Source organism: Charadrius vociferus, unplaced genomic scaffold, assembly GCF_000708025.1.
Source record: "Charadrius vociferus isolate BGI_N301 unplaced genomic scaffold, ASM70802v2 scaffold67, whole genome shotgun sequence".
Lineage (NCBI taxonomy): Eukaryota > Metazoa > Chordata > Aves > Charadriiformes > Charadriidae > Charadrius > Charadrius vociferus.
In genome coordinates this window covers 2675581-2703525 of record NW_009649485.1, presented here as the reverse complement: position 1 = coordinate 2703525, position 27945 = coordinate 2675581, and the positions used below count along the sequence as shown (strand labels likewise).

Genomic DNA, 27945 nt, shown 5'->3' with positions numbered 1-27945 from the left:
CTTAACCGCGCTGAAATGCAATGACCTACTCACATATTTAGAGAGGCATTATCAGGTACTACAGCTGCCGTGATGATGGACATGGTTTCTGTAAATATAAGCAGTTTTAGCCTGTCATTATTTGTGTTGGTTCCGTAACATGCTGAAGCATTAGAACATCTGGCTTTTCTTTCAACAAGGCAGAACTAGTCCATAGGAATACTGAATTGAGTAAGAGGATTTTGATTATCAAGGCTGTTTTTTAACTTAGTTATCAGTGAAAGTTACAACTCTGTAGATAAAGAAAGCTATGACATAAGTAACGTACAAAATACGGAGCACAGATTATTTTAATCACAGAAGTGTTCAACTTGTTTCAACAGATAAGGAAAACCAGGGATTTCTGAATCTCTTTTATAGCACATTGTTATAATACTTTACATATACACTGTACAATAATTCTTTTGTATCAGAAAACTTTCATACAGAAAAAAATAGTTCTATAAAACATTCTGTAGTTCATCAGGAAGATTTGGAATAAAACATGGGGCGCTCTTAATGTGTAGGTTAGCAGAAATAGGAGACAAAATTCTGGCAATTCTTTTGTTCTTGTACATTCATATTGGTAAAAGGGAAGCTTGTTATGCCTCAGGACACAGAGGAGCGTTCTCAGCTGGAGCCTCTCTGTACAAAGCATAACGTTATGGAGTAGCTACCTCCAGGAGGTTTGTTCCTCGTCTGGCGTGAGTGCCAATTCCACAGACTCCTACTTTAGCTGTACAGGACAACTTGGTTTTGTTTCTAAGCAACAGATACATTAGAGGGTGGCAGTTCAAAGCTGTGAGCGTGCAGTGTTTGATGGAATTAGACTCTGAGGCTTTTTAGGAAGTGATCGTTTTAAGGTTCGCTGATATCAATAAACTCTTTCTCTGGGGGAGGACCACCTCGGTACCAGCTGCAAGTGCCATCACTTCTCTTGATGCAGGCGTAGTGCTTGGCTTGGTGCCCGTATAGCTTTCTTTCTATCAGCCAGTCTGTCCAGAGGCACTCGTTTGGTGTAGTGATGGAACAGGGCACCATGTAGCAGGTAGTAATCTAAATGTGAAATAGTACATTAGTTCAATATATCGCAGGTTTCTTTAAAATGGTAGTTATTCTCAACTAATGCAAAATATACGGTGTATAAGAGAGCAGTTCCCACCAGTGGAAGCTGCTCGTGCCTGTGAGGTGGGCTCCAGCATTAGACAGCGGTTCGTTCTATACTTACTTTGCAGCCACAGCCCATTTGATATCTCTGATTAAGACTCTTCTTTTGAGACAAGGATAAATCATCCCATGGTTCAATGTAGTTGCATAAATGGATGAGGACTTTACCGTCACTTAAAATTTGTCCTACAGCATGGAAAATAAGAAACGTAAGGCAAGCAAATAGACCTGTTGTCTAAATACTGAAGTAAATTGCAAGAATACCTGAAGTTTTCAACTAATTGCACCACATTAGTCTTATTTCACACTTTTTTCAATCAATGTAATTATAACTGAGAGAACTATTCTGCTGATTGCATTCTGAATAAATGTAAAAGTTTTAAGAAGGATATTTTTCAAAAGATGCTGATAATCTGCCAGGAAGGGAGAGATGCAAATGCAGTAATATGTTAAACTAGATTACAGGACACTATAGAGAAATCTGTAATTACTTAGAACCCCAAATGCGCATACACGTAGGCATGCGTTGTCTCATTAAGCTCATTTGCATTCCTGGCAAAATCAGTACCGTTGATTTTAAACAAGTAATAATGGTATACATCCTGTTTACTGATTACATAGTTACTGACCTTGGCTTCCTTTGAAACTGCTTTAAGATTGTTGAAGGATGGAAAACATGTAAGATCACAGCTTTAGATAATTCCTACATTTTGTTGTCTTTGTATTATTTAGTACATAAATACATATTTTTTTAACATATTTTTGCAAAGTCATTGCAAAGTCGATCTAAGCAGTTACTTCTGGTTGTATACGTACATTAGTTTTGTTACATTTTACCTGTCAAGAGATACTGTTTTTTGTTGTTAGCTTCTAGTTTCACTCCACAGAGTGACGAATCAAAAGGGGTATAGACATACTGGACATCCTTGAGCTTTTCGAATCCTTTAAACATCTGAAAATTATCAGAAACAGAAAGTCAGTAGTAGAAAACAAACATGAAAAAGCAGTTGCAAACAAGAGCTGAAAGCAATACGTGGTGCATCGCTTTAAAAAAGGCTCTGAAGTCTGAACTTATGTGAGAAAATAGTAACAATTAGACCCATTCTCTACACTAAATGAAATGTGTCCGTTATCTATATATATTTTTTTTTTTTAATTATAGGTGTTTAAATGTGCTTTTTCAGTGTTTTTAATGGATCTTTGAAGCTTTCTCTTCAATTTATATTCTACTGGCATCTTCCCTTTAAGGAGTAATGCAGAGAGAGCATTGATCTTAAACAAGGTGCTGCAGCGTTGCAAGATGCGAAAGTTGCTCTGTATATGAATATGGGAAGTTTTCTGTTGCGCAGTGTAATGGTGTGTATCTTCAAGGGCATGAAACGTGCAAAGAAACTGAGCATTGCTCTGATATTTGGGCATTAAAGCCAGCTGGTTTTCCACATCCAGAATTATGCCCCATGCAATCTTCTCGAATGACTGTTGGAAAATGGGATCCAGCTCTTAGAATTTATAGCCTGCAGCACTGAAATGGGGAGGTTCGGGATCAAAGCCCGTGCAGCATTCAGATTGGCTGCTCCTTAACCAGCATTTCCAACTAAGAAAATAATTCTTAAATACGCCATTAATAGATCAAAACAAAATTTAGTTGTGTCCGAATGTGAGAAGGAGCCATAAGACGCTAATCAACTTCAGAACGCCTGTCATCACCTCCGATGACATAACCGAGACCCCAGCGCTTCGGGGCCCCACGCAGTGACATCATGCTGTGTGTTGACAGCTGGGGACAATGGCACGGCTCACGGCTCCCGCGGGCGGGCTCTCCCCCATGCAGCTGGCGTCACTGGAAAGTGTGCCTGTGTTACTCAAGTTCCCTCTGGACATTTAAATACTACGGGGCACCAGAAAATACTCTAAAATGCTGATTTTTCCGAAGCCTTATTTATGGAGTAAAAAGAGCCAAAGTTGTTGTCATTGGGCTTCTGATCCAAAAATATCAGATGTGAAGTCGAAATACTTAGTAGAAAAAACAAACATACCAAACCGAAAAACAAACGGTTATCCTGTACAAAGCAGCAGTGGAAACAATAGAAAGCATGTATAATGATGATGAAAATGTGTCTAACTTTGTTAGATAAGAGCAGTCTGGTATGTCAGCCCGGTATAAAAGTTCTCGGAAGGATGGGCAAAGGAGGGAGCAGGAGCGGGCTGACCAGGAGCGGGCTGCACGGCTGTTGCGAGGGTCGGCCTGATGGCTACCGCAGGGCGGCAGTGCCAGCCCCAGCCCTCCCCACTGCTCCTGAGAGCCATGTGATTCCTGCCATGGGAATCCCCTGCTTCTGCTGCGCTTAAATCCGCCCTATTCAGGGTGGGAGTACCAGACACAGATGTCTCGTATGCAGTGACGATGTGAACCATCCTCTGATTTGGGTTCTCTCCACATTCAGAAACATTTGATTGGGCTAAAATGTATAGCAGGGTACAACTTTTCTTTTAATATCTCATCACTTGATCTAAATTAACTTGAGGCGTTATGCAGACAACGTGAATTGATGTAGTTATTAAAAAAAAGGTAAACATTCATGACAGCTGATAATGGCAATCTAGTTAATATTTAAATGGGTTTGGTATTTGTTTTGTTGCAGTTTTTTTGGTTGCTTGGTTGGGTTTGTTTTTTTTTTTTAAATTAGTCTGACCTATCTTGGGTTTTGACCTAGATATTTGTTAAAGCATTCTTAAGATTCTAATCTTCTGTTTATCTCAGTAAATCATAGTTGATCTTCTCAATAATATTCTCTCCTCTCCTCAAAGTGTGAATACTTTCTCTGAGAAGGGATGGGAAGGCTTGATTCGATCCTGCACTGCGGTGTGGTTCACTTACATTGGAGGTTCTGGTAGGACTTCATTGAGGTAGGAAAAAAGGGTGAGGAATTGGGAGAACAGAGAGATGTGAGCCAGGTACTAAAGTCCTGACACTGTCCGTGTCCTGAGGCATATAACCGACACCAGTACAGGGCTATTACTTTAAGATTTTAGAACACTTTTCTTAAGACTATCTGTGTTACTTTCAGTGTCTCAGGCATGTTGCTGTTGTAATAATTACGTTCTTCTGTCTTCTTTATTCTCTACACCTTTTCAACTATATCATGCCTTATTTTTTAGCTTTATATAGTGATTAATATCTAGCTTTAAAACTGCATGCATCATTGTAAAATGTAGATACCATTGTGTTTATCTTAAATACCTCCTCGTATTCCCGCTGGGAGGGGAACCCACCTTCTCGCAAAAGAAGTCTGACTCTTTCAGTGGGTTTCCATCCCTGCAGCTTGTGTGGAAAACACTTAGCCGCTTTCCTTATACTAGTTTAATTGGGTAAAATGTGTAGATTTCATGTATAACAGTAGTATCTTGCACCTCACGGAAGCTAATGGCACTGATATAATATTTAGCTGGCTCCTCACAGTAAGTATGATGACCGAGTCAATAACAATAATATTATGAAGACAAATATTCAGTTGGGTATAAATCACATATTTTCTTCTCTCTAGTACAATGCTGTAAATATTGCAATAAAAGAAAATAAAAGTAATTGTAAAAAACATATGGCTTCTTAACATGCCAACCGATATATATAAAATGAATAAAGCCCATCATTATCCTTTTTTATTTCTGAAAATGAACAACAAAATCATACTTAATATTTCTGTAAAAAAATACCAATGTTTTAATGCTAAGTCTAATGCACTGTGTTTAAAAGAACAGAAATAGAGTTTTTGTAACAGAGAGTAATAAAAAGAGACACAGCAGCATTTTGCTGAATTTACAGTTGCAGTAAAATGTAACCTCTATAGGTTCTGTGTTTCTTTTCCAGGAGGGCAGAAGAATTGCTGAGGGAAGTGCAAATATGTGTGTGGCTTAAAAAGTATTCACCAAAACAAATACTGATTTGATAATTGTGTTTTGGCTTTACAGCTCAAGAGAGATGATTAGAGAGTCTATTCTTACTTTCTATGGTATATGAAGCGAATTCTTAGCATATCCCCCCAGTCCTGTAAATGTTTATGCGCAGGGTTGGCCAGAAACATGTGGTCAGTGCCATCGGCCATTAAAAGGACTGTTCAGTTTATCATAGCTGGAGGTAATCAAATTTATAATATGGGTCTGTAAGCACTCAAGAGAAGACAGACTGTAAGAGCAGAAGAGAATATTCTACCATTTGGCATACACTGCTGATTTGGATTTTTTAAAATGTTATCATCTGAGGGGAAAGGTAAGAAATAGTGTTATCAAGTTATTGCTCGGGTCAACCAAATTCTTGGTTATTCAGGAAACGGAGATACTCAAATGAGATCACTGATCCACGAGGCTCAGGTTGAAGATCTCTGACAGGCTGTTTCCATGATGCTATCAGTCGGTCTCCATTGAGGTGGCCAAATCTGGCTGATTGTATACAACATTATGTTCTTTTAATTGATATTTTACTCTTACCAAGTATGTACAGGCATGAGCTATTTAAAACTCCTTACTCTCTTTACTTTTGTAACCTGATGCGGACATTACAGTGTTATCCATCACACTTCCCTATTAAACTTCTGTTAATTTAAAAGTGAATATTTCTCAGGAATACTTCAATATACCCCATTCTGTTTAATTTTTGCCCGTATGCCACCTCTGAATTATCTACTTAGAATATAACAGGTGACATCGCTTTTTGCCAGTTCCTGTGTGATGCACCAGGCAGAGGCAAAGTTGCCTGTATGGATTTATTGCCATGCTGTGCTGAGCTTACTGGCCATCCCACACCAGGTTTGCAGCTTACAGAAGCTGCTGTTCGCTCGCCCACCCTGTGTCGTGGAGATTTCAGACAGAAGTCCTTCTGTTGGGTTTGTTGGAGACGCTGAGGCGGGTCCCAAGGCAGCTGAGCAGCCGCCTGCCTCAGCTCCTACCTCTGCTCAGCTCTCTTCTGGCCAGGAGTAAGAACCTGGAGGGTGGGACTGTTACGACCCACTTGTCTTTAGACTAAGCTTGTAGGTAATGATGCAGAGCATCTTTTATTAGAAAATAAATCTCTCTGGTCTGTCCAGCCCTAGCGGACTTGCTTTCTGAAGCTCAGGGGGATTAAAGAAAGATCTCTTCCTGATGCCTGGGTTTTGAATAGGCCTCCACGTACGTAAATTTGGGAGAAACTCCAAAGCAGCTCCAATATATGAATGTATTTCAGGGATTTCAGTGTGCTGTTACTGGAGAACGGGATCATAGACTGAAAATAATCATACAGACTAGACTTCTCATTCTTCTTTTTTGTGCTCAAGTGTAAAATGATTTGCATTTCCATGAGCTTACTGAAGTGTTGCAGGGTAGCAACAGAAAATTAGAGTGCTAATGGGAGGAAAGAGAATTGCTCTGGTATTTATATACTTATTTCTGGGAAGAAACATTTGAAAATATCCTTAATAGTTTAAGATGACAGAAAGGGGCCGATGGCGGAGAGTTTTGGGGTTTGTTTTAGCAAGGTAAAAAGAATTGGCTTCTTTAAATCACTATAAATCCTTAACAGAAGTCATGTGTGATAACCATCCGTGGGAATATTTTGAGATATTCTTGTTTGCCGTAGGTTTTTCTTAGTAAAGCTCCTGTGAGGTGATCTACTGATACAATTTGAAGGACTGTATTTTTTTTGAAGCATGTAGCCCTTCATAATGGTCTACTTAAGTGTTCCCAGTAAATGTAATCATACAAATCAATACAAATCATAAAAAAATATTATTATATAAAAAATGAGAGAGAAAACCACCTAGAAAACTTCGAACAAACAAACCAACCAAACAAAAAGCCCCACCAAAGCACACTGACACATTTTAATTGAAAGAGACTGCCTATCTTCTGGGTATTCCAGAAACAGGTAGGTCATGAGCTTTTTTACATCAGTGAGAGTTTGATGGTGACTTGAACAGGATCAAGAAACATCTGCTTAAAGTCCATTAATGACTGTGTCTCCTTATTGGAGCTGAACAAATAATGGAAAAATCCTCTGAGATTCTGAATAACTGTGTTTTTGGGAACTCCTAGTTTGTGTTTGCTTTCCTAGCAACATTCATACGAATGGATTTTTGTTTATATGAGTATCAGGGAAGGTCTCCTGTTTCTGCAAACATCCCTATTCAGGTATGAACAAAGGTCCTTGCTGTTTCGGCTGGAAATGCTTTCCTCTGTTTATAAAGTTGGCATCATCCAGTCAGAGAGTTGCAATACCGTAATGCAACACAGGTGATCCAGCAAACGTCTGCAATCCCATTCGCAGATTGAAGTATGTTTTCATAAAGCCTTTCTAAGGCAATTGTGAATAACACAAATTTTCATCAAAATATAGTTATTTAGCAAGCAACTCATGAATGTCAGAACAGCTTGCTCGTCTTCTCCCCCCCCTCCCCTTTTGTTTTATCGCTACTTTGATTTATTCTGCATAGTTCACCTGGGTCTAACCATGGAAGCATCATGAGCCTTTTCCAGCTTAAAGCATGTAGGGCTAAATTGTAGTGATATGCATAGGTTATCAGCATTGAACTTCGAAATAGCTAAGTGATTCCAAGTACCTTTATTTGTTTGATTTCATACCGGATCATTTTGTGGGTATCAAGAGGATCATCGCTGGCAGGAACCACCTTTTCGCTGGATATTTTTGCTCGAATAACTGTAATAGAGAAAAAGATTTAAATGCAACTAAGCATATGCCTAATTTTACAAGCAATAGCGAAAATTATATTAATAGATTTTAGCATTGTTTTTACACTTTAGCTAGAAGCAGATTTTAAGGCTTGTTACTGTAAGAACACTAGATTGAGTTAACTCCTGAAAATAAAAATGATTGGGCTGCCTATGTTATAAATCTGAATTTCCATGAATCTGGAAATCTGGATTAAGTTACCACTCAGTTTTGACAAAAACTGTCCATCAAAATCTTTGAAAGACTTGAATCCCGTAAAATTTTATAAAACACCTATCGTTATAATCAGTGAGCAAAGGAAAGGGACATTTCTGTTGATGACAGAATTGTTCATCAGTTAAATAACTTGAAGTTAACACTCTGAAAGACCGTGCCAGACAAGACTAAAGCATCAATTCTATGCATGAAATCAGAATACAAGAAGAGAACAGACTTCCATTCACTTTTCTGAGACTGTAGATTTTAGCATTTTTCATAAGGTAACACGTCATTAGTTGTGTTAACCTGTACAAATTAATTACTCCCTCTTTTGATGCATTTTATTTATTTCCTGTTCTTTGTGCAAGGGAAGTATGAGATTTTCTGAAGGAAGAAATGGTTTCTTTTCCTGTCTGTTTGAGGCATCTCTTGTATATGCTGTTTAAAATACAGCAGGACCATTAGGCACAGGGAATAACGGGACTCTAAGAATATGGTATATGGCCAAAATTTCTCTGGGGACTTCTGTCTCCCACAAGTGTTGGGAGTCCTGGTTTTGCTCGGTTCCGGATGGCTATTACAGCTCCTCTGCAGATGTCGTGCTCGTTAGAACAAGGAATCTCTATCTGCTTAGAGAGATACTGGCAAAGGCCGGAGCAATCGACAGGTGAACCCCGCTTCAACTGTGAGTGCCGTACACAGTTGGGCAGAGATGGATCTGTGCAAGGACGTCTGCGCCTGCAGCTGTGATAGAGACCAGAAAATATTCTTCAGTATGAGGGTGACTCTCAGACATCTTCTTTTTGATTTTGTTTTTATTTTTCATGACGAAAGGAACCATTCTATCAAAACTAGTGTGAAACAGGCATGATGTTTCATAGAAGAAGTTAGGCTAGAAGGTGCCTCTGCTGGTCCAGTCCAACCTCTTGCTCAACTTGAATCAGGACGCTCAGGGCTGCATCCGGCTGAGTTTTGAGCATCTCCGAGGAGGGAGATTCTGCAGCCTCCCTCAGCCCCTGTTCTAGGGTTTGACCTCTCTTATAGCGAAATCCTCATGCTTCCTCTTCACTGAAAACAATACCAAGCTGATCCAGAGGAAGATCTTTTGGCATCAAAATCATGCTTTTCCCCAAAGAGCATTTCTTTGATAGACTGGCCTCTAAACATCACATCTAAAGAAAAGGAATAAAAAACCCAGATCGTAATTCTTACGGCCAAATAGAGGTCAAACCCATCTAATAATGGGCAATTCTCATTTCCTCACTTATTAGCAGAGCAAACTAGATGTAATAATCAAGGGGATGCAGATGCCTACAGCTTCAAAGCTTGAGTCCTCTATCTTTTGGCACAACGCTCCCTCCTCCAAGCCATTTCAACTCTTAGAGGAGCATTGTGGACTTATGGGTTGGGTTGGAAGGAAAGAGTTCTTTTAAGTATGGGCAGCAAATTCCTCATTTCAAATGGTAAGCGGCAGCATCTCTTTAATCATCTGCAGATGTGTTATGTTCCCACAAATTAACAGTGCTTCTTAGGGGCTTTGATCTAATTCCAGATAAAAACTGTGGATTGTGTGTACTATACTGCTGGAAAGGTCAAATTAGGATCATGTTGGTTTGTTTCGTGTTGCTTTCCTTTGCATCATTACTTCCAAAAAAAGGGTTTTCTCATTAAAGAGTCCATTCGATATAGGAGGTAAGGGGGGAGACAACAGGTAGGAGCTAGCTCCATTATTTTCTTAATGCCATAACATGGTTTATATGCCGGAAATCTTTTCCTGCCTACTCAATGCAAACACTTGTAGAATAATTAAAACTACTTTTCCCATCGTGTTTAATGTTGAAACATTACTCATTTTCATATTTTTATTAAGTTCTGCATGTTAGTGTCTGAGGGGAACGTTACAGATGATCAATGATAGCTCCAAAGGTCTCCATGGAGTTACACAACGCGGAAAGTACAACCTTTTGGGGTTTGTCCGTAAGAGATCTTTTTCTGGGTATGTAGAAGAAAATGAAAACTATTTTTATATTGTGTGTGTTTCATTCATTTGTTTGTTTAAGAGAAAGCTTCCAGATGGCAAAGGAAGACCAAATTGAGATTTTTTTTTTTTATGAAAAGAAAGTTTGACTGTTACAGGATGTCTAAATCTGTAGTTACTTGGGGTTTACTTTTCTCTTCTCCTGAAACCAGATTCAAATGCACACAGATCTTATGGGGCCTTTAAATCTGTCTTGTTTTTCTTTTTTCTGTGCTTTAACTTTTTTTTTTTTCAATCGGTGTCGTCTAGCTGTCTCCTAAACCCTCTTATTCATGTGGTTGCTTCTGGTTTTAACCACAAGCACTTCCTGATTTAGCATTCCTGGGCCCAGGCATCTCCCTCTCGGCACTCGTGGTTCAGAGGAGGGTTATAACTTAGGATTCCTCCTACTCTGCACTTCTTTTCAAGAAATGGTTTCAAGCGTACCATGGCTGGCTTGGCTTCTCTGATGGACCGACGACAGCCTCTGGTTGTTTAGTGCAATAATGTCATTTTATCTGTCAGACAGTTATTGGTTCCTTATGGGGAATTTGCATATATGAAATGCATATGCATAGCCTTCGCATTCTAATGCCAATAATTCACTCTGCCTCAAATTCGCTCTGTGTTAAAAATACATACTGTTTCTCAAAAGACGTTCACTCTAACATTTCAGTAGTAGGATGTGGCATTTCTGCAGCATTCATATTTTGTAACTCATGGTACTTTTATAAAATTTAAACTTTTACCCCCACTTTGTAGCTGCAGGTTGGCTCAGGTAACTGAAGGGAGGGGAGGTTAATGTGATCAGAGCCACGCAGGGGTCAGTGGAGCCGCAGCACAGAAATCGTACTGGCTCCCACGATCGTGCCAAGTCCATAGCATCAAGCTGCCGTCCCTCTGAGCCACTGCTGCTTTGATTACTGGTGTCACGGCGTACTGCAGTTATGGGGGGACAATGTTCTATTTAGTAAATTAGCTTGGCTATTGGACATCCGTTACTAGAAATGTGTTAAGAATATTTTTATTCCTTCTTTCCTGAATAATAATAAACATCTCCCAACCATTTCCACATTAACAAGAGGTAATTTTGACCTAGGTAAAGGACAGAATCTACTTAGTGTAACGTCAGATATATTTGTGTTTATACAGTCAGGAGAAAAGTGTTGGGTTTTGTATAACCCCTAAGTCTGTATATACAATACGGGTAGAAAGTTAGGCATTAACTGCATCTTTCCCAAACCTGGGTGATTTCTCTCTGAAATGAGCTATGCTCATTATTTATCTGGAAATAAACTGTACCATCACCTCGTGTATTAGAGATTTTTATGATCATGAGAAACTACTTATACTGGCGGCTTTTTACAAAAAGAAACTTACTGCCATTAGATTAAGTTTAGCACACTACAGTGACATACGCAATGAAATACAACTTTTTCAGAGAAGAGGAGACACAAAGAATGAAGCAGCACGCAGAAGGCCCCATGCCAAGTCGTAGGTATAGATGGAATCAGAATAAAGTAAATCCTTGTGCTTTGGCCCCTGAAATTCATGTTCCCTAAAAGTAAGATCTTTAAAGGCTGAGTTATTTCTAAGGCATTAACAAAGGGAGAACTGTTTAGTGAAGAATTACTCTCATTGTTACAAGTTAGTATTATTAAATAATATATTTTTATGGTACTATTTTGTATAGTATTATTGTACTTACACAGGTTTGAAGATGATGCTATTTAGCCTTTTTCCTTAACCTGTTGGTGATAGTACTATTGTTTGAAGACAGGCAACTTTACTCAACAAAAGTAATCAACTTTATTACTCCTTCAAAAAGGAAAACAAATTGTAGTTCACTCTCGAGACTAACTTTATTATCCTAAGAAATAGGAGGTAAGGGAGAAGGTAAAAACTGATGAAGAAATGAGCTCTTTTTTCCCCGGTATCTGTTAAATATCAGCAACTATATAATGAAAAGTATGTAGGAAAATATTTAAGTTATTACTGGACATAAGAACAAGAAATCATAATTTCTTATGTGCATTCTTATTTTAAATATATCTTATTTAAAAATAAAGAAAAATATTGCTAAGAAGAGTGTAAATGTTAAAGATGGACAAAATGGGAGGCAGACACTTGAGCTTTGAAAATCTCTTTTGTCATGTTTGTGCTCTAAAAACTGCTGCATCCTGAGCAAAGTTGTCAAGTGTGTTCAGATCACACTACTCTGAGAAATACAGACTACTGTTAAACTGTTGCTTTACTTAAGTTCGGTTTAGTTCAATATTTTTGTTTCTGAGGTATGATTTCTATCAGAAGAAAAATCTTTCACTGTCTTGTAGATTTAGAAGAGATTTATAGATTATTATCACGATGGATGCATCCTGTTTAAGATATTAGCTGCACTGGAGTTTTCGTTGTACCAGTGATAAACTATGTAATACCTACAGTGTGTAAATGAATATATTTTTGTTAGGGAGTTGCAGCGTAGAGCAAAACTCCATAGTTAATGAGCTCCAGTCCCTCGGCAATAGGAAGGTTAATGAACAGAAGGGCAAGATTGTCTAGACTGGGATGCCTTAGCTGCTTTTTGTGAAAATAAGGGCTAGATCCTGTCCCTTAGCCTTGCAGTAGATGCTGATGTCCATGAAGGAAGCAGCGTGGTTCTGCATGCAGAGGAAGCCATAGTACCGGGACTGTGCCGGCCCGTCGTGTGCCTGCTTTGCCTTGGCGCTTGTCGCCTTTTATGCACTTCTGAGGCCACATGCAAATTTTAGAAACAGCACCTCTGTCATTGACACTGCACCAAAAATAGGCAGCTGCCTAAACTGCGAAGGAATGTCACTGACAACTTCTCCATCCTTTCTACTGAATATTTTTTGCTGCTTGGGTCGGGTAGCATTCATTAAGAAAATAAGAGCAGTGAGTCCTGACGTGTCCAGATAATGAGATCCCTCTTTAGATTGGAGATCAGAACGAGGAGTAGCAACATCCTTCAAATAGGCATCTGGAGGAAGAATCAGTCGTAGCCTCCAGTTCACTTCAGACTAAATTTACAGACTGCAGCATAGCTGTATAGATATCTGAACAGAAATTTAATTTTCATCACTTTTAAGCAGTCTTTCTCTCAAGAAATCAGGAAAGTTTGTTTCATATCAGTCAAGTTTATAATCAGAATCAGCTTTGCTACAAGAACCTTGGAATGAAACTTAAAAAACTATCTTGACAGGAAGAGTTACTAAAAAGTTACAAACAAGGTTGCGATCATGACTCATGCAACTCTTTCTTCTTATATTTTATTGCCTCAATTTAGCCATTTCATTTAATTAGCTAAAATATAAGGAGTGATTTTTTTTGAGCATTGATTTCTACCTGTCTCTTGAATGTCTGACACTTCAATCAAGCTGTTGCCAGATGCTGTTGCTCCTGTAGGGACAAGGAGTAAGTGGCACAAGGAGAGGGATCTAAACAAAAGTGTGTTGTTATGTGGATGGTTTGAGGACAGCATCCCAAATACTTATGGGAAAAGATAGAAGAAAGCATCTAAATGTGCAAAAATAGAAAACAGAAGTGTTTTTCTGAAAGTACGTATCAGTCAGTGTGCAGGATGAAATAAAGCAAAACTATGGACTCATAATACGTATGTACATAATTTTGAAGGCCCCTATATTCAAATGAACTTTTACAGATATATAAAGAAATCACCAAAATGAAAACAATCTCATATACAATATGCAGCTGTTTCTGCTCACTCTTCTGTAGTAAGATTACTTAAAACTTCTCTCTGTCTGTCAGAACTTTTTTTCTCTTTGGGGTGCAGTAGCTTAAACTTGCGACATAAATGTCTCCAGTTCCTGGAGGATCACACATGGAATATGGGTCACAGGGAAATACCACAGTGACAACTGCAGGAGCCCCAACCGCAGAGACCTTGCGTTTATTCAAAACTTGATATGTCAATTCAAAAATTCTTCATGTCCAAAAGTCATCTTGATTTTTTGGGGTGGAGGAAGGTTTGGGGTTTTTTTAATCAAAATCCTATATATAGACTCTTTTTTTCTCAAAAGAGATTAATGATAGACGTTTGCTCTTCTGGATGTTGCCTCATTGCAAACACTTTTGTGAGATTTAACGCTATTTTTTATATCCAAAGGAAGTAAATACCACTACTACAGAAATTGCAGTAATTATTCAGTTGCCTCTGTTCCTGCCCTTTAGCGGCTCTGTTGTTCTGATCATCGGCTACTGAAAACGTGGTGAGAATATGACAGTGGCGGTAGTGCGTCTCAGGTTTATGCTCTCACTGAAAGCATTTATCAAAAGAACATTCGGGAGAATAGAGTCCAAGCTGTTTGTTGGAAGCTGTAAAGGTCAAGTTTCTAGGTCCAGCCATCAAAAGTCATTGCATGGTAAACCAGGAGACAGCGGCACTGCATCTGGGCTTTGCAGGCCGTGCAGGCTTGCCGTGCGCAATGGCTTGGTCCGTTCCTGTGATGATGTGCTTGTAGCACTTCCAGGCGTGTGCTTTTTCCTCCATTTCGAGATCTCCATTCTTCGTTCTGAATAGTGGAGAGGGGAAGGGCTTCTTATGAAACATTTGTAAAACTATATTTATACTCTTTTTTAGTTACAGTCTTTTTGTAACCTCTGCTATGAAATGGGCGTTATACATAGTTGGGAGTATCAAAATAGACATTCATAGTAAATCCTCAGTTTACCTAGTGGTAATTCCTAGTAGTGCTTCTACAACTTTACACCATCTGATAAAGGAATGCTTTTAAAGTTTTTAATGTTTTTCAGAACATAGGCTCCTCATTCAAATGAACTATAAAAGGCTTTCTTAAATTTATATGCCTTTAGTTGTTTTGTGGTATCATAGGGGAAACTGCCAGAATTGACGCATTAACTAATCAATGAGATAATACTTTTTGAACATTGGGATAAACTACTTTGACATTACTGGAGATTGCAGTACTGTGTTGGTAGTGCCACAGGTTACGTTACAGCCAGAACAAAACTAAGCCAAGAGTTGTCTGTTACCAAACATTTGCAACCAAAGGGTAGGTGATTATCTTCAGGGTGGTTACCTGCAGGATTAAGAAAGGGATTTATTCACACCCAGTCACTCTTTCTCTATTAGGGCTCAGCGCAGTCCAGGACCACCCCCTCCTCGTAGCATACAAGTGTTGAAACACTTGGTGTTCTGTAAAGAAGAATGGCAGCAAATCTGGTAATGAGATTTTCAGCAGTGCCCATCTTCAGTGGATCCAGTATGAGACTGGAGAGGAGAGGAAGCTTGCAGTCACAGAAGGGACTGTAATTAATTGCTCCTTGTAACCAAAGCGCTGCTCCAGGTGGAATTTCGATGTTCAGAGTAGTCTGGCCAGCATACACAATTGCAGGTCCGATTTGCTTCCATTTTAAATCAGGCATCTGTAACCGGTCACGAATTGAAATGCGAAGAACCGAAAGCAAACAAACTAAAAGTTTGTGAGCAGAACTGGCCTCATCTACGGTATTCACTTAAACTCAAATTATGGTAAAATAAGGCTAGGAGTCCAAGGTAAATGCCTCAGAAGTCCAAAGACAGGGTGTAGACACACTATTCATTTACCTTCTTTGGGTCTAGATGCTATAGATACCGTACCCAGTATATTGTGGTCCAATCTTGCAAACTCTTGGTCTCTTGAAGAAGACACTGACAAGTAATGCTGTCAAAGCTGCCAGAGGAACCCAAGAACACAGTTTTGAGTACTTGGGTTCCTTGAGTACAGAGATATGACCCCCAAAAAATTATTCTTTAGATTGGAAACTAGACATTTGACATTCTTAACTTCTCTTGCAGAGAGGGAGAAGAGTCAGCAGGCAAGGAGAATAATCTGAACCTCAGAAAGAAAGAGGAATCTGTACAGAATTTGTCACAACTGACAAAAATTAATGAACCCATTTTAAAGCAATACTGCACAGGACGGAAAAGATAGAAGAGAGAGCTTGGATAGAATCCTAAATAAAATAGTGTGTATTGGCCACCGATTTATATTGCTTACAAAACCTCTAAAGTGTACGAGAGGTTGTGAAATTCTTACTCCATACTTTAGAGCAACTGTCCCATCTGTACAGTATTACCTATGTAACTGCAATATTTTTAACTAAATATGCTAAACTGTTCAGCAATATAAGACTTACTTGCCACATTTGCTTATTGTAAAGCTTTCCGTTTCACCAATGAAGAAAGCAAATTAACTTGCTTAAATAGTCATGTAATATGTATTCATATATCTGTGTATGGAAAAGATTGTAATTTCTCCAAAAACATATGAAAGGAAGAAAGAAGTATTAGCAATACAAAAGGAGCATCGTAACTTTGGCTTAAACCACAGATATCGCTAGTGCTGCCAAAAGAAGGTAATTTGTCCAAAAGAAGGCCAAAGTTATTGATTGATTGACGTTAAAATAACGTTTTAAAATAAGTAATTACATACCTAACATGTAGCTTTACATACACTCTTGGTATTTTTAAAGCAGATTATTTTAGAGACTTGGAAACAATTTTTAGCAGAATGAAGATTTTTGTTTGCTTACATTTGTGTCAATATTTGATTTGCATGTGTTAGCTTCCAAAAGAATTAGCAGTAATGCTCTCTCGGTTATTTGAACTCTCTGAAAAAGAAAGGTATGAAATACAGTAGAAGTGTCTGTAGTGTATGTAGGTACTTGAGCGTTCACATGTGATTCACTTAGAGAATATGTGTATCCATTGATATGGTGAGTAGTTGTGAAAATCTTTGCGTGTGTTACGTGTGTCGCTTGGAACAGGGATCATGTCTGCTGCATTTTAATGAACAAAGTGATGAGTAATGCTATCAAGTGCCAGTACCATGAGAATAATGGTATGACTTAATAAGTTGCCCTTAACCTGAAATGTTTAAGACCTTTTCAAAGCAAGTCCCTTAACAGCAAATATTCTGGTTTCTCTGTTCATGCTGAAGGATTTGCCAACTATAGTCTCATAAAAATGCCATTACTTTTTATCCTGTTCCCATTTATACTTTTTTTTATTCTTCTCTGCTCCGAGTCTGGAAAAAGGCTCTCCTAGTGCTGTAACTCCATTTTACATATTTTGAGTTGAGATGATCTGTACTGTATGCAAAAAGGTCTGCCCTCTATGTTTTCAAAAGCTACGCTACTTTTTATTGCTTCAGTTATTTGGTTTTCAACTTGGAGGCATGTAAGTCCGTATCTGTATTTACGATAAGTAACCCGAGTTAAACTCATAGGCAGCTTACACTGTTGCAAATTGACTCGAATTTATTTGTGATCTTTCAGAATGTGGTTGTTATGAATTTACTGAAACACTGAAAGGTCTTCATCTTCTCTTCATTATTGGACTTATTTTTAAAGGCTTAAAGCCTTTGAAGAATTCTTTAAAGAAGTATTTGGGATCCATGTGGTTTAGGTTCCATCCTTTTCATGCAAGATATGTCTGTTTCATTCTGTTCTTCTATTTTAAATATATATATGGGGTTTACAATGACCATAATTCTTTCTATGTCAAGCGCTTCTAGTCAGCTAGACACCACTTCTGCCATGGGTGTCCAAATGCTTTACCATCAATTGGGTTTGTTGCCTTTTTCTTTTAATCAAAATTTGCTGGCCACCATCATCTCCTCTGAAAAAGAGTTTCACAGTATTCAAGTATTTTGTTCTTCTTCTACAGAAGACTCTAGATCCTGTGGGGACAAGGGGGGAGACGGGAGCTTGAGTCTAGGTGCTGAATGAAAACGGATGCGTTTTGTCAAAATGGTTCATGTAGTGTTCGTGGGAGATCAAAGATGAGGCCGAGATTGCCAGAGGAGTGCTGCCAAATTATCAACGATAACGCCGGTTTGGTGATGCGATAGATAGAACAATACACTGCTTTGAGAATCTGTCTGATGTTGTCACAGCCATACAGTGCAGGTATTCCACGCAGTTTCTGCTTTTGATGCTTACAGTGTAAAGGAGACCACAACCATTCTTCTGCAGTGTTGACTGCTGAATTATTAGGCAATAATTTAATTGTTTCAGACTTCAGTAGAGAGACAGATGATTACTTCAGGGTACCTGCTGAGATGCTAGATCATCCTGATTCTTTTGGGAGTGGAAACCTAACATTAAACCCCATACTTTCTTTTCTCTCTTGTTAACCAAGCAAGATGCTATTGAATGATCTTTAAACAGCTGAAAAAGAGCAAGTGTGTTTAGCAAACAGCTCATCTCTCCATTTCTCTTTCAACAAGACAGATCAGCAAGCAGCAGTTTAATTTCCAAACTCTAACCCAACTGAGGTGTTTGAAGCTGTTGTACCAGTTCAATTCTAGATATAAACAGAACGCAGCAGCAGCAGAACTGGCCCACTGCTCAGTGAATCTGAAAAAATCTTTCCCTCTGTGTTAGCAGGATGGATTTAACTGTAAGTCCACAGTTAAGTCCACTATTCCTCCACTGCTCCTAGACCCAAGTCAAGCAATCTTTAGTTCAAAAGATGGTTATGCTAGTTAGGATGTAAAGACAATTTTCTTTTTCCCGCTTTGTATTTTAGTTTTCTGATATTCCAGCAATAAATGCTTATAGCCATCTGTAAAATAACTGCATCAGTGGCACAGTAATTACCTGAACCACGCTTTCTGAAATCACAAGAAAGAAAAGTAGCGGAACTTAGTGGACTATTTGGACACAATTGTTTTGGATCTGTAACCACTGAGCTTATTGAAGAACATAACTGTAACAGCAGCAGGCTTTTTTTCCTTTATTCTATGGAAAGCAATATATGGAAGAGTATCGCCTATCCTTGGTGCTTCCTTTTGCGTGAGAAGGTAAGTGTGGTGAGATAACAATCATATCCGTAACTGAAAAGTCAAATCCTTATAGTAAAGTTTTATCACTTGGGCTGAAAGAACTCCATGGAAATTTCTGAAGGCGACGATTAGTTTAAATTAAGCATTGAGCCAGACCTAGATTCTACTAACCCAACGCAGAACAGAAAACAAAGAGGAAAAGATGGTGGATAGACCTTACGTATTTCACATTGAAGGGAAAAGTCACCCAATGCGTTTGAAAAGGTTTAACATGTTAATCAGTATGGGTCCCTCTACCCAATTAATACAGCTACTGTGCAAATGTTTTAGTTGCACAAGACAACAGTGAAAGATGTCTCTTTTCTAGATGATAAATTAAGATATTTCATCCTTCACTGTTGCTCAAGGCATTTTTATTCAGAAAAAATGACTGCATTCCAACAACTCACCTGCTTGAAAAACCCATGAATACGTCTGAAGTCGATAAACAGATACCGAGGATTATTTAATCACCTTTTCATATGGATATTAATTTGCAGCATATTATTTTTCAACATAAATGCTTTGCAGAATTTGGTTACTCTTTTGTGGTATATTAACACAAAACTGCTAGTCTGCATCCAAACGCATTTCCATTTGAGGCTTTCAGAACGTAGGAGGCCTATATTTAAGCTCATTAGGACTCTCAGGTAGGTCAGGATTTTGTGAATCTCTGTGTTTTTGGCTCGGGATGCAAAAATTCCTTGTGTTGAAGGCAAGAGTTGATCGGGTTTGGCTTCCTTGTTAAACCAGAAGATTATGCAGTTTTGGGTTTTTTTAATTAGAAGAATACACGCAATTTATGAGTGTGAGGTTTTAAAGTCTAGATTTTATAAAGTTTTAAATAGAAGAGGTGAGTGTATTTTTAACAGATGTGTGGTAATCTTTTCACTTAAATATTACCTAAAAAATAGCATGATTTCCTAATGTTGTTCAAGGTCAGTTTTATTTTTCTGCACTGTTTTTACAGCTGCTACTCATGTTACCAGAAATATTTCTCTCTACTTCACAAGCCTCAAATACCACATCATTTGACTAGTAATCAACATCTGCCTAATTTCAGCTGAAGAATAACACTCTCTTTATGCTCTGAAGTCTGTAGAACAACATACAAAATGTTATTGTAGATTTCCATTCGTAGCTGCGTGTCCCTTCCTCCGTGCGGAAGAAACCCCACGTTACTGAGATACTTTTTAATGAGAAAGTTAGGGATTAAAGTTGGTAGATTAATAGGATTAAGTGTTTGGCAGTCTTTCATGTTCTGTGTTTTATATTATTTAATCTTTGTTTCTAAGCTTGCATTTTGTTTTCCACACAGCGTGTGTAGAATGTTGGTTTTGAAATCGCGGGGTCTTAGTTTCTTAGCACTATAACGCATGCTTTTAAATCAAAGTAACACAGTTCCTGATTTTTTTATCCTGCATTTATAACATACTCAGCAATGAGTCAGTGTTACTGAGTTACTTCTAAATCGGGCAGCTAGCATAATTCTTCTGAGATTTCATTTTACTACACAATACTCAGCTCTGTTTCTTTCACTAAAGCTGAATTATTTTATGGTTGTCAACTACGTTCTCATGGACAGGAGCGTTGTGCTCAGTGGATTTGGCTCCTTAAAATTCTGCCCTGTTGTTCAGCTTCATGATGCCACCTCATTTTACAGCTACAACTTTTAAGCTGTTGGGAACACTGCCATGAAAAAGTTCAACAAGTAAAGGAAAGGAGAGTGACGGCATTTTTCCAGACTGAGCCCCATTTTCATGCTGAAATGGCAGGGTTCTGACGAACGGTAATTAGAGAAGATTGGAAATTATTTCTTAGAGTTGCATGGTATTGGCAGCACATGTCTTATATTCAGAACTGAAAAGTAAGTTAGGAAAGTAACTAGACGTGGAATTTTGAAGTAAGTTCTCAATATGTTTGCTTCTGTCTTAAAACCTGAAGCAGATATAAGGCTATTTATAGGTCTTATTCAACAAATGCTTCCTACTCCCAAACAAGACATTCGGTCTTTATCCTAGGAAGCTGTTTCACTAACATTTTGTTAAATGTTACCTGCAAACGGAAGGACTCCAACTGCTATTGCCGTAGCAGCTCTCCAACAATTCACTGAATATGAATATTGAAGTTCTTTCTTGAACGTTCAGCAGAGACAGGTACAAATACGTGTAGTTGTAAGTCGTTGTTAACAGCACCGCATCTCTGCAGTCGGTGCACTCATTTTTTGTATTTTTGAAGGCCTTTAGGAGTTTCAGGCTACAGTGCCCAGAAATTGACATGTACTGCAATTATAGCTTAATTGTAACATGCAGCATTTGTACCAGCGATGGGCCTTGGCAGGGGTGCAGGGATTTTTTCTCTGTGAAGAGCTTCCCTCTAAGTCCATCAGGAGCTACTTTAAACTAAGTAACTTCCCAGGATTCATGTTGTCAGGGGTTTTTTAAATTTTATTTGGAAATACTGTTAATGTGTATAAAAGTATACATAACAGACCAGTAAGAAAAATTACTATGTAATTCTTTCATACTGACAGAAGAAAAGAAACCTATCCCCTTTTGTAGAACTGACTTTGGTAGGATGTTGTCCAGCCAAAAGAGGTGGAAGGTGGGTTTGGTGTTTTGATCATTTATGGGTCTGTTGAAATGTGAGTTAAGGGTAAAATGTCTATTTCTTAATAATTTTTGTTATTAATTAGTCATATAACAAAAAGTGGGCATTGGGAAGGGTGTGACTGCTAATGATTCCTACATGCCAACACTGTGTTCTGACCACTTGTGGGACTCCCTTGAGCGCAGGACTGGAGGTCAGCTTTTCTCAGCCACTTGCTGAGGACGTGAGGGTAAGAGAATTACCTAATTTTCAGCACCTCTGCATTAAACCTACCAAATATGAGTAACAGTACTTTTGAGATTAGTATAATTTCTAGCCGGTTTTAAGATGATTCATTGGTTAATATAATTAGGGTTCTGCAAGTCTGGTTCTGGCAGCATGCTCTTTCAATGGCACTAATACAGTCTCGCAACTTCTTTTTTGTAATAATTCTTGCAAGAAACATGCTCAGGTGCTGTGCTTTTCTGCGTTGTTTGAGAGAGAACTAGAACAGCAAAAGTCCGGTACGTTATTTCTATAATGGAATTATTAGAATGGAAACTCGGCTTTCATTTCTGTGTGGGACCCCTGAGAAATGGTAGCTGCATAATCCTTTCCAGTCAGCGAGAAGTTACTCTAGTTACTCTATACCTGTGCATTATTGTCACCGATTTCCACTCTAGAGGAAGGACATTGCTATGAAGCAGTAAGACCTGCCTTCGTTTGGCAGGACAGTAACATAAAGGCAGATCATGTGCCAAGTACTGTAGTCTTTCCTTGCTATGGAGGAGAAGTCTAGAAGACCTTAGGCAACTCTGAGACCTAAGCGGCATGACCCCATGTCTGTCCCTGAGGTGTCTGAGAGCACGGCCGGTGACCTGGGATCCTGCCAGGGTCTGCCAACGGCCTTCTACAGTGAGGCGGTCTTGCCTGTTCCCTCCAGCAACCGCCTCGGGATTGGGATTTCTCTTGGGACTCTGGTGGAACCCTCACAGGAGGCTAAGGTCTGTTGCACCCCTGTCTTTAATGGTCTTTTGTTACGTGGTAGGGTTATTACTGTTTGTGGGAATGCTGTACTCCCAAATACATGAAGATTAATTACATAGCTGCTTAATTTTATGTCAAAACCCCTGCTGAAGGTGCTCATCAACCTAAACGTGGGTAACCGGCATCTGTATAATCATGCTGCGCACAGCAAGTAGACTCTGTGAGATTAAGAATATGGTGAGTGCGTAAATAAGTACAGAAAATATAAAGTCTAATTTAGTTTCACTGTTCACCTTTTCTCCCCAAACTTGGAAGAAGTACCGTCTACGTTTCTAATACATTTTTCCAATGCTGATTATCCCCATCAGGTAAAGTTACTTCCCACTCTAATAGTGTACAAATTAATCCATTCCAGTACAAAATTAGATATTATATTGCAGAGAGGAAAAATTGTGGGACACTGAGCCATGAAAGTTTTAATATGAAATTCAATAATAAAGAAATACTATATTGTAGTTTTATCCCAGAGGAGCTGACTTTGAAAACTTAATTCTGGTGTATTTAAATAAAATTTTTACTGTTTTTTTAAACGTGATTAAAATTTAATATATCATCTGGCACATCTTTACAATGCCTGATCTCAGTGATCTTAAGAGATTTTAACAGGCTGAAAATGCTGCCAAGCTCCAGCTGTAAAGCTTCCGTCATGTTTTGAAATGTGCCGCTCTTCTCCAAAGCTATAGGACTATTCTCTGAAGCTATATTATACATTTATTTGTACTCAAGATCTATGAGTCATTTCTGTTGGAGTGTGGTGCCCCATATTCAGTAAAAATATAATTTTTTGATACATGTTTAAGAAAAAAAACAGTAAGGCAGTTTAAATCAGAAAGAATACGTCTCACTTTAAAGGTAGGGTTCTGGTGTTATGTAGCTAAGAAATGCAAAGTATTTACTGTCCAAAAAATAATCTTGCTTATGCCTAAGGGGGAAAAACAAGCATGAATTAAAAGTGACAGGCTTTAGAAAGGAATCAGTCCTGTCCACAGATAGCATTTCTCTGCAGGTTGTCTCATTTGATGCGAACATTAGAATTGAGTCCAGGGAGACTGAAGTTAGTGGCAAAAAGGAAATCTGTTATCTTGACACTATCTGATAAACTCGATTGCATCCGTGGTTCCCTCCCAAAAAACAATTATCAGAGGAATTTTCTTGTATCTGCTTGAAACTATGGTGCCTCACTACTGAATTTGAAGTGTCAAACAGCCCATTCTTATCACATTTCATTTCTGTAAGGAGAAAGCCTCCTGCATCCTTTGGTGGGGGGAGAGGGTCAGCACTGATATTACCAGTGCAGTGCCTGGAGCTGCCAGTTCATAAACTGCCCGTCTCCGTTTCCAGTGAAAGTCCTCTTGAGAAGCGTAGGTGTTCATTAGGGTTTGAAGACATTCAGTCCCTTTTAGGAGAGCCTCAGCACCATTTAGAAGGTAAAAGAATGAATCTCCTTTTTTTTTTTTTTTATCAAGACTGCATACCTTGATGGTGCTAGGCACTTCCTACAAACCAGGATTTGCCTCTCTTTGAAGTGGAATTTAAATCTGCTGAGAAGTTCATGAAAGCTGCTCAGATTTGTACAAAATCCCACCCTCTCAAAACCAGGCAGGAAGAGTACCAAACCCAAGGTCAGATAAATGGCAGGACTGGCGTGGCATCATGATTTCCTACCCATCAGCACTGCTCTTCCTGCAGTGTACAACCACGTAACACCGGCAGGGCTCTGCTCTCGGCCCTTATTTCAGTTTTAGGCAGCACCTTGCAGGACCAGCAGCGCTCTCCTACTCTAGCTGTGTCAGGGAGCCCCTTATTTCTACCAGGTTACTCAGGTTGTGGGGCAGCTGGGGGTGTTCAGAAAGAGTAAAGCCACAAAAGCCTCCTGACAGTAAAAGGCAAAGTGTCACAGCACTAATCATGTGAACAAAAGTAAAAGTGAAAAGAGCTTAAAGAGCTTGTCTCAGACTTAATGAATTTCTCTGCTTGTTTTTTTTCTTGGGTATCTCGTATAAACGCTGAGGTTTCCGAGTGGCTTTACACATTCGGTTAGTGGCTCAAGTAACGGATCTTGATTCAACCCCCGCCACCTCCATTTTCACTCCACCCAAATCCCAAGGGATCCAAAAGGAAACGTTACAGATAGATAGTGAAACTGAGAAATAATGCTGTAACTGAAGCCCATGTAGTGGTTGGTGAGCTCTGTGAGCCAGACTGAGACTTAGTCTCAGTTTTTACTTTACTGTGGAATTTGGAGGCGTGGCATGGTTTCTTCTTTTTTTTATAAGATGTGCTAGGGTTTTCTTCTGCAAGGAAATACTTGAATGTGTTTGTGGGTACAGAGATGGATGAACTTAAAAATAACTGAAAAAAGTTGCATAGTCTCAGCAAATAGCTGGATTAGCATACCAGATTTTGGTAGCTGAAGACCTGTCCCTTTCTTTGTTTATCGATATTTTGGAAGTACGAAGATGTTGAAATTGAAGTACAAATCTTTAATTTAATCTTGAATCTTCTTAAATTTTTGAAAAAAGTCATCTTTCAGTATGGCGATATTAACAGGCGAAGTTTGAGGTATGCTACTGCACAGGACACTTAATAGCGTGGCCTGGATTTCACAGTCCCTCTTAAGAACCGGGTGGCCCAGAGGACACAGGTGTGGCTGTGGAGCCGCGGAGGCAGAGCCCGCATTCCCAGGGGCTGCTGCTGTGCCCGGGGCTCCAGCCTTGTCCTGCCCCTTCCCAGGGCAGCCCCAGCCCACAGCCCAGCGCCGGGCCCCGGCGAGAACAAACGGGCTGCTGGCGTCGGGGACGGAGGAGCTGCCTTGGCCAGCCCGGTCGGTGGAGTTTCTCTGACACGGGGCAGACAACTCCACTGGGCTTCTCCAGCTCCTTTAAAGTAATTTTGCTCTGCTTATGCAAGATATTGTGGCCAAAGCAAATCAAATAATTCTTCCATGAATGTTCAGAGCACGTTTGATGTCTGCCTATATGTAAATGCATATATAAAAATATGTATATGCATATTTATGTGAATGAATATCTACGTCTTTATCATTTTATAATATATAGAAATGCTATTTTAAAATTATATATGTGGTTTACACATATATAATTTAAAGGTGGTTTAAAAGGTGGTTTACTTAAATAGGAATATTTATAGAAGTGAGAGCTTAAGCATCAAGTCCAAATATAAAGTAGTTTTCTTTCACAATCTTCAGTATTTAAATATAAATAAAAAGTAGCTTAATTCTACCACTTGTAAAATATATCTAAGAACGGAATAAATCTTAATTTATATAATAAGAATGGGCAGAATGGCTTCCCTGAGGAAGATGGCTTATAACGAGTATTTTGAGTTTCCTCTATAATGTGAAATGGTTTCTTTAGAAAAATCTCTACATGGAGTCTGTTGAAAAACTGTCACTTTCTTATGTATAAGAATGCAGCAGACTGATACAGTTCAACTTATACATACATGGTTAAGCTCCTGGTAGCACAGCTTCTATTTTCTTTCATACCTCAAACAACCCCAAGTTTGTAATGCCTGGTGGAGGTAACTTAATGAAAGAGATTGCTTAACACAACCAGATTAAAAACCAATTTAACTGATGGCCACAAACAGAGCTTAGAGTTTGTCATGGCTACAAAGATTTTCTGTCAGAGTATAAAAGCAATTAATCAGTATGCAGAAGGTATTGCCTGCCCCATAGAGATGCTAATTTTGTGACACTTTGGAAACTCATGTTCTACATTTACTGTTCACACTAGATGGAAGCTAACCAGCCTTAGCTTGAGCTAATGAAATCAAAAGACTGCAAAATGTCACATTTTCTTATGCCCGTGCAGTCTAATTTTGAGATATTTAGTTGCTTTCTAGAAGTTGTTTGACAGCCACAGTGCTGATTGACTATCACGAAACACAATTGTCCTAAAGACTGGAAAGTTATATTTACACAGCACTGCTGCAGCCACTTTATCTGCAGAAAGTAAAGGGCCTATCAGTTTCCTGCTCAAGTATTTTTGGAAAATGACAAAAAAAACCCCACAACCAATTAAAGAAATTGTAGTATAGCAGAACAAAGATCAAGTGTTTCAACATGTTATCACTGGGACTTTTATTATGGGGTCCGTCTGCCCCCCTCCTCCCCCCCCCCCCCCCCCCCCGCCCCTCCAATGCTATTCTGAAAATACCTATCTGCATAGTTTATGCATAGCAGACATATTTAGATAAATATTCTATTACATATACTGTTAATGGGAGCCAGTGGAAAGTTCAGGTATTCTTCCCTGCTTACTCTAAGTTAGGACCTAATATAGAAGCTGTTCCTATTTCAAAAAAAAAAGGCACTAAATAATACAGCAATTTCACCAATTTGTAACCACAAAATGTTCTGGAAAAACAAGAGGAGCAGAACAGCTACTCTCATTTTATTTTTTTCCACAGCCCTCTCTTTAAAAGGGATCTCTGCAGTCATTTTGCTTTAAAATCCTTGGCGAGACTAAGCCACCTGGTTAAACAGATTCCTCTACGGCTGTCCAAAACCCCATCGCGGCAGTGAGAGTCGCTGCGTTAGATTTCCCCCCGTCGGAGCGAGAAGCCGGTGGTGGCTGTGACTCACCTAAAGCCGAGTCGCAGATGAGCTGCTGCGGGTGCGCAGGGGCACAGCTGCACGCCTCCACCACCTCCTGCCTCCTCTGGGTCAGGAGCAGGAGCGCTGAAAACAACAAGGTACTGGGGACGGGATTCATGCTGCTGGTCGGGCAGCCAAGAGAAAACGCTTTCTTACGGTTGGTTTTCTATCTACGCTTCCTACTAGCTAGCTGATTGCTTCCGCGTGCAGTTCGGTTTCGGCAGAGCGGGGTGGTTTAGGAAAGCCCTCTAATGCTCGCTCGGAGTATACGCTTATGTTAACTGACTTCTAATTTCCCTGACATAGGACCCTCTTATTTATGGCCCTGACACTAACTCCGAACTCCGCCTTCCTCGAAGGAAAAAGCACATCATTGGTGAAAGTTACTGTACCAGAAGAGAGGTTACCTTAGTAAGCGTTGCAATGTTGCTGTTGTGAGTCAGTAGAACTATTAATAATCGAAAGCCTTTACAAAAACATCTTTTACAAGTCTCTGAAGCTGATTTTATGATCTTTAGCAGAAGAAAGATTTTATCTTTTTCTAGTAAATTCCCTTCCAGTTTGAATTTAAAAGCTACTCCTGCTACCTTCTCTATTTCGGGCAAGTAAACAAAGCTGTCCTTTTTTAAGCTCTGTTTTCATTTGCAGTCCCTGATCTTCCCCTGCACTTCTGTGCATTTTCTTGAAATGACGTCCCTGT

The 27945-nt window shown here is 39.1% G+C and overlaps 2 protein-coding genes across 2 annotated transcripts in view; one reads left to right on the top strand and one right to left on the bottom strand.

Moving 5' to 3' along the window:
• Positions 1-27945, top strand: part of SYN2 (synapsin II) — a 181230-nt gene that overhangs the window by 92930 nt on the left and 60355 nt on the right. The window lies entirely within an intron of this gene.
• On the bottom strand, positions 319-27508 carry TIMP4 (TIMP metallopeptidase inhibitor 4). Its single transcript, XM_009889931.1, has 5 exons — positions 27234-27508; positions 7776-7873; positions 2023-2137; positions 1247-1371; positions 319-1074 (listed from the first exon to the last, which is right to left on the bottom strand). The coding sequence occupies exons 1-5, from the start codon at positions 27361-27363 to the stop codon at positions 877-879; spliced, it is 666 nt and encodes a 221-aa protein (XP_009888233.1). The 5' UTR covers positions 27364-27508; the 3' UTR covers positions 319-876.

What these genes read in the sequence shown, in the direction of transcription:
- TIMP4 (XM_009889931.1), bottom strand. Translation starts at nt 27,363, where the DNA reads ATGAATCCCGTCCCCAGTACCTTGTTGTTTTCAGCGCTCCTGCTCCTG. An exon ending in ATGAAATCAAACAAATAAAG is followed by an intron (nt 2,138 to 7,775) that starts GTACTTGGAATC and finishes GATAATTTTCAG; the next exon opens with ATGTTTAAAGGATTCGAAAA. An exon ending in AAATGGGCTGTGGCTGCAAA is followed by an intron (nt 1,075 to 1,246) that starts GTAAGTATAGAA and finishes TTTCACATTTAG; the next exon opens with ATTACTACCTGCTACATGGT.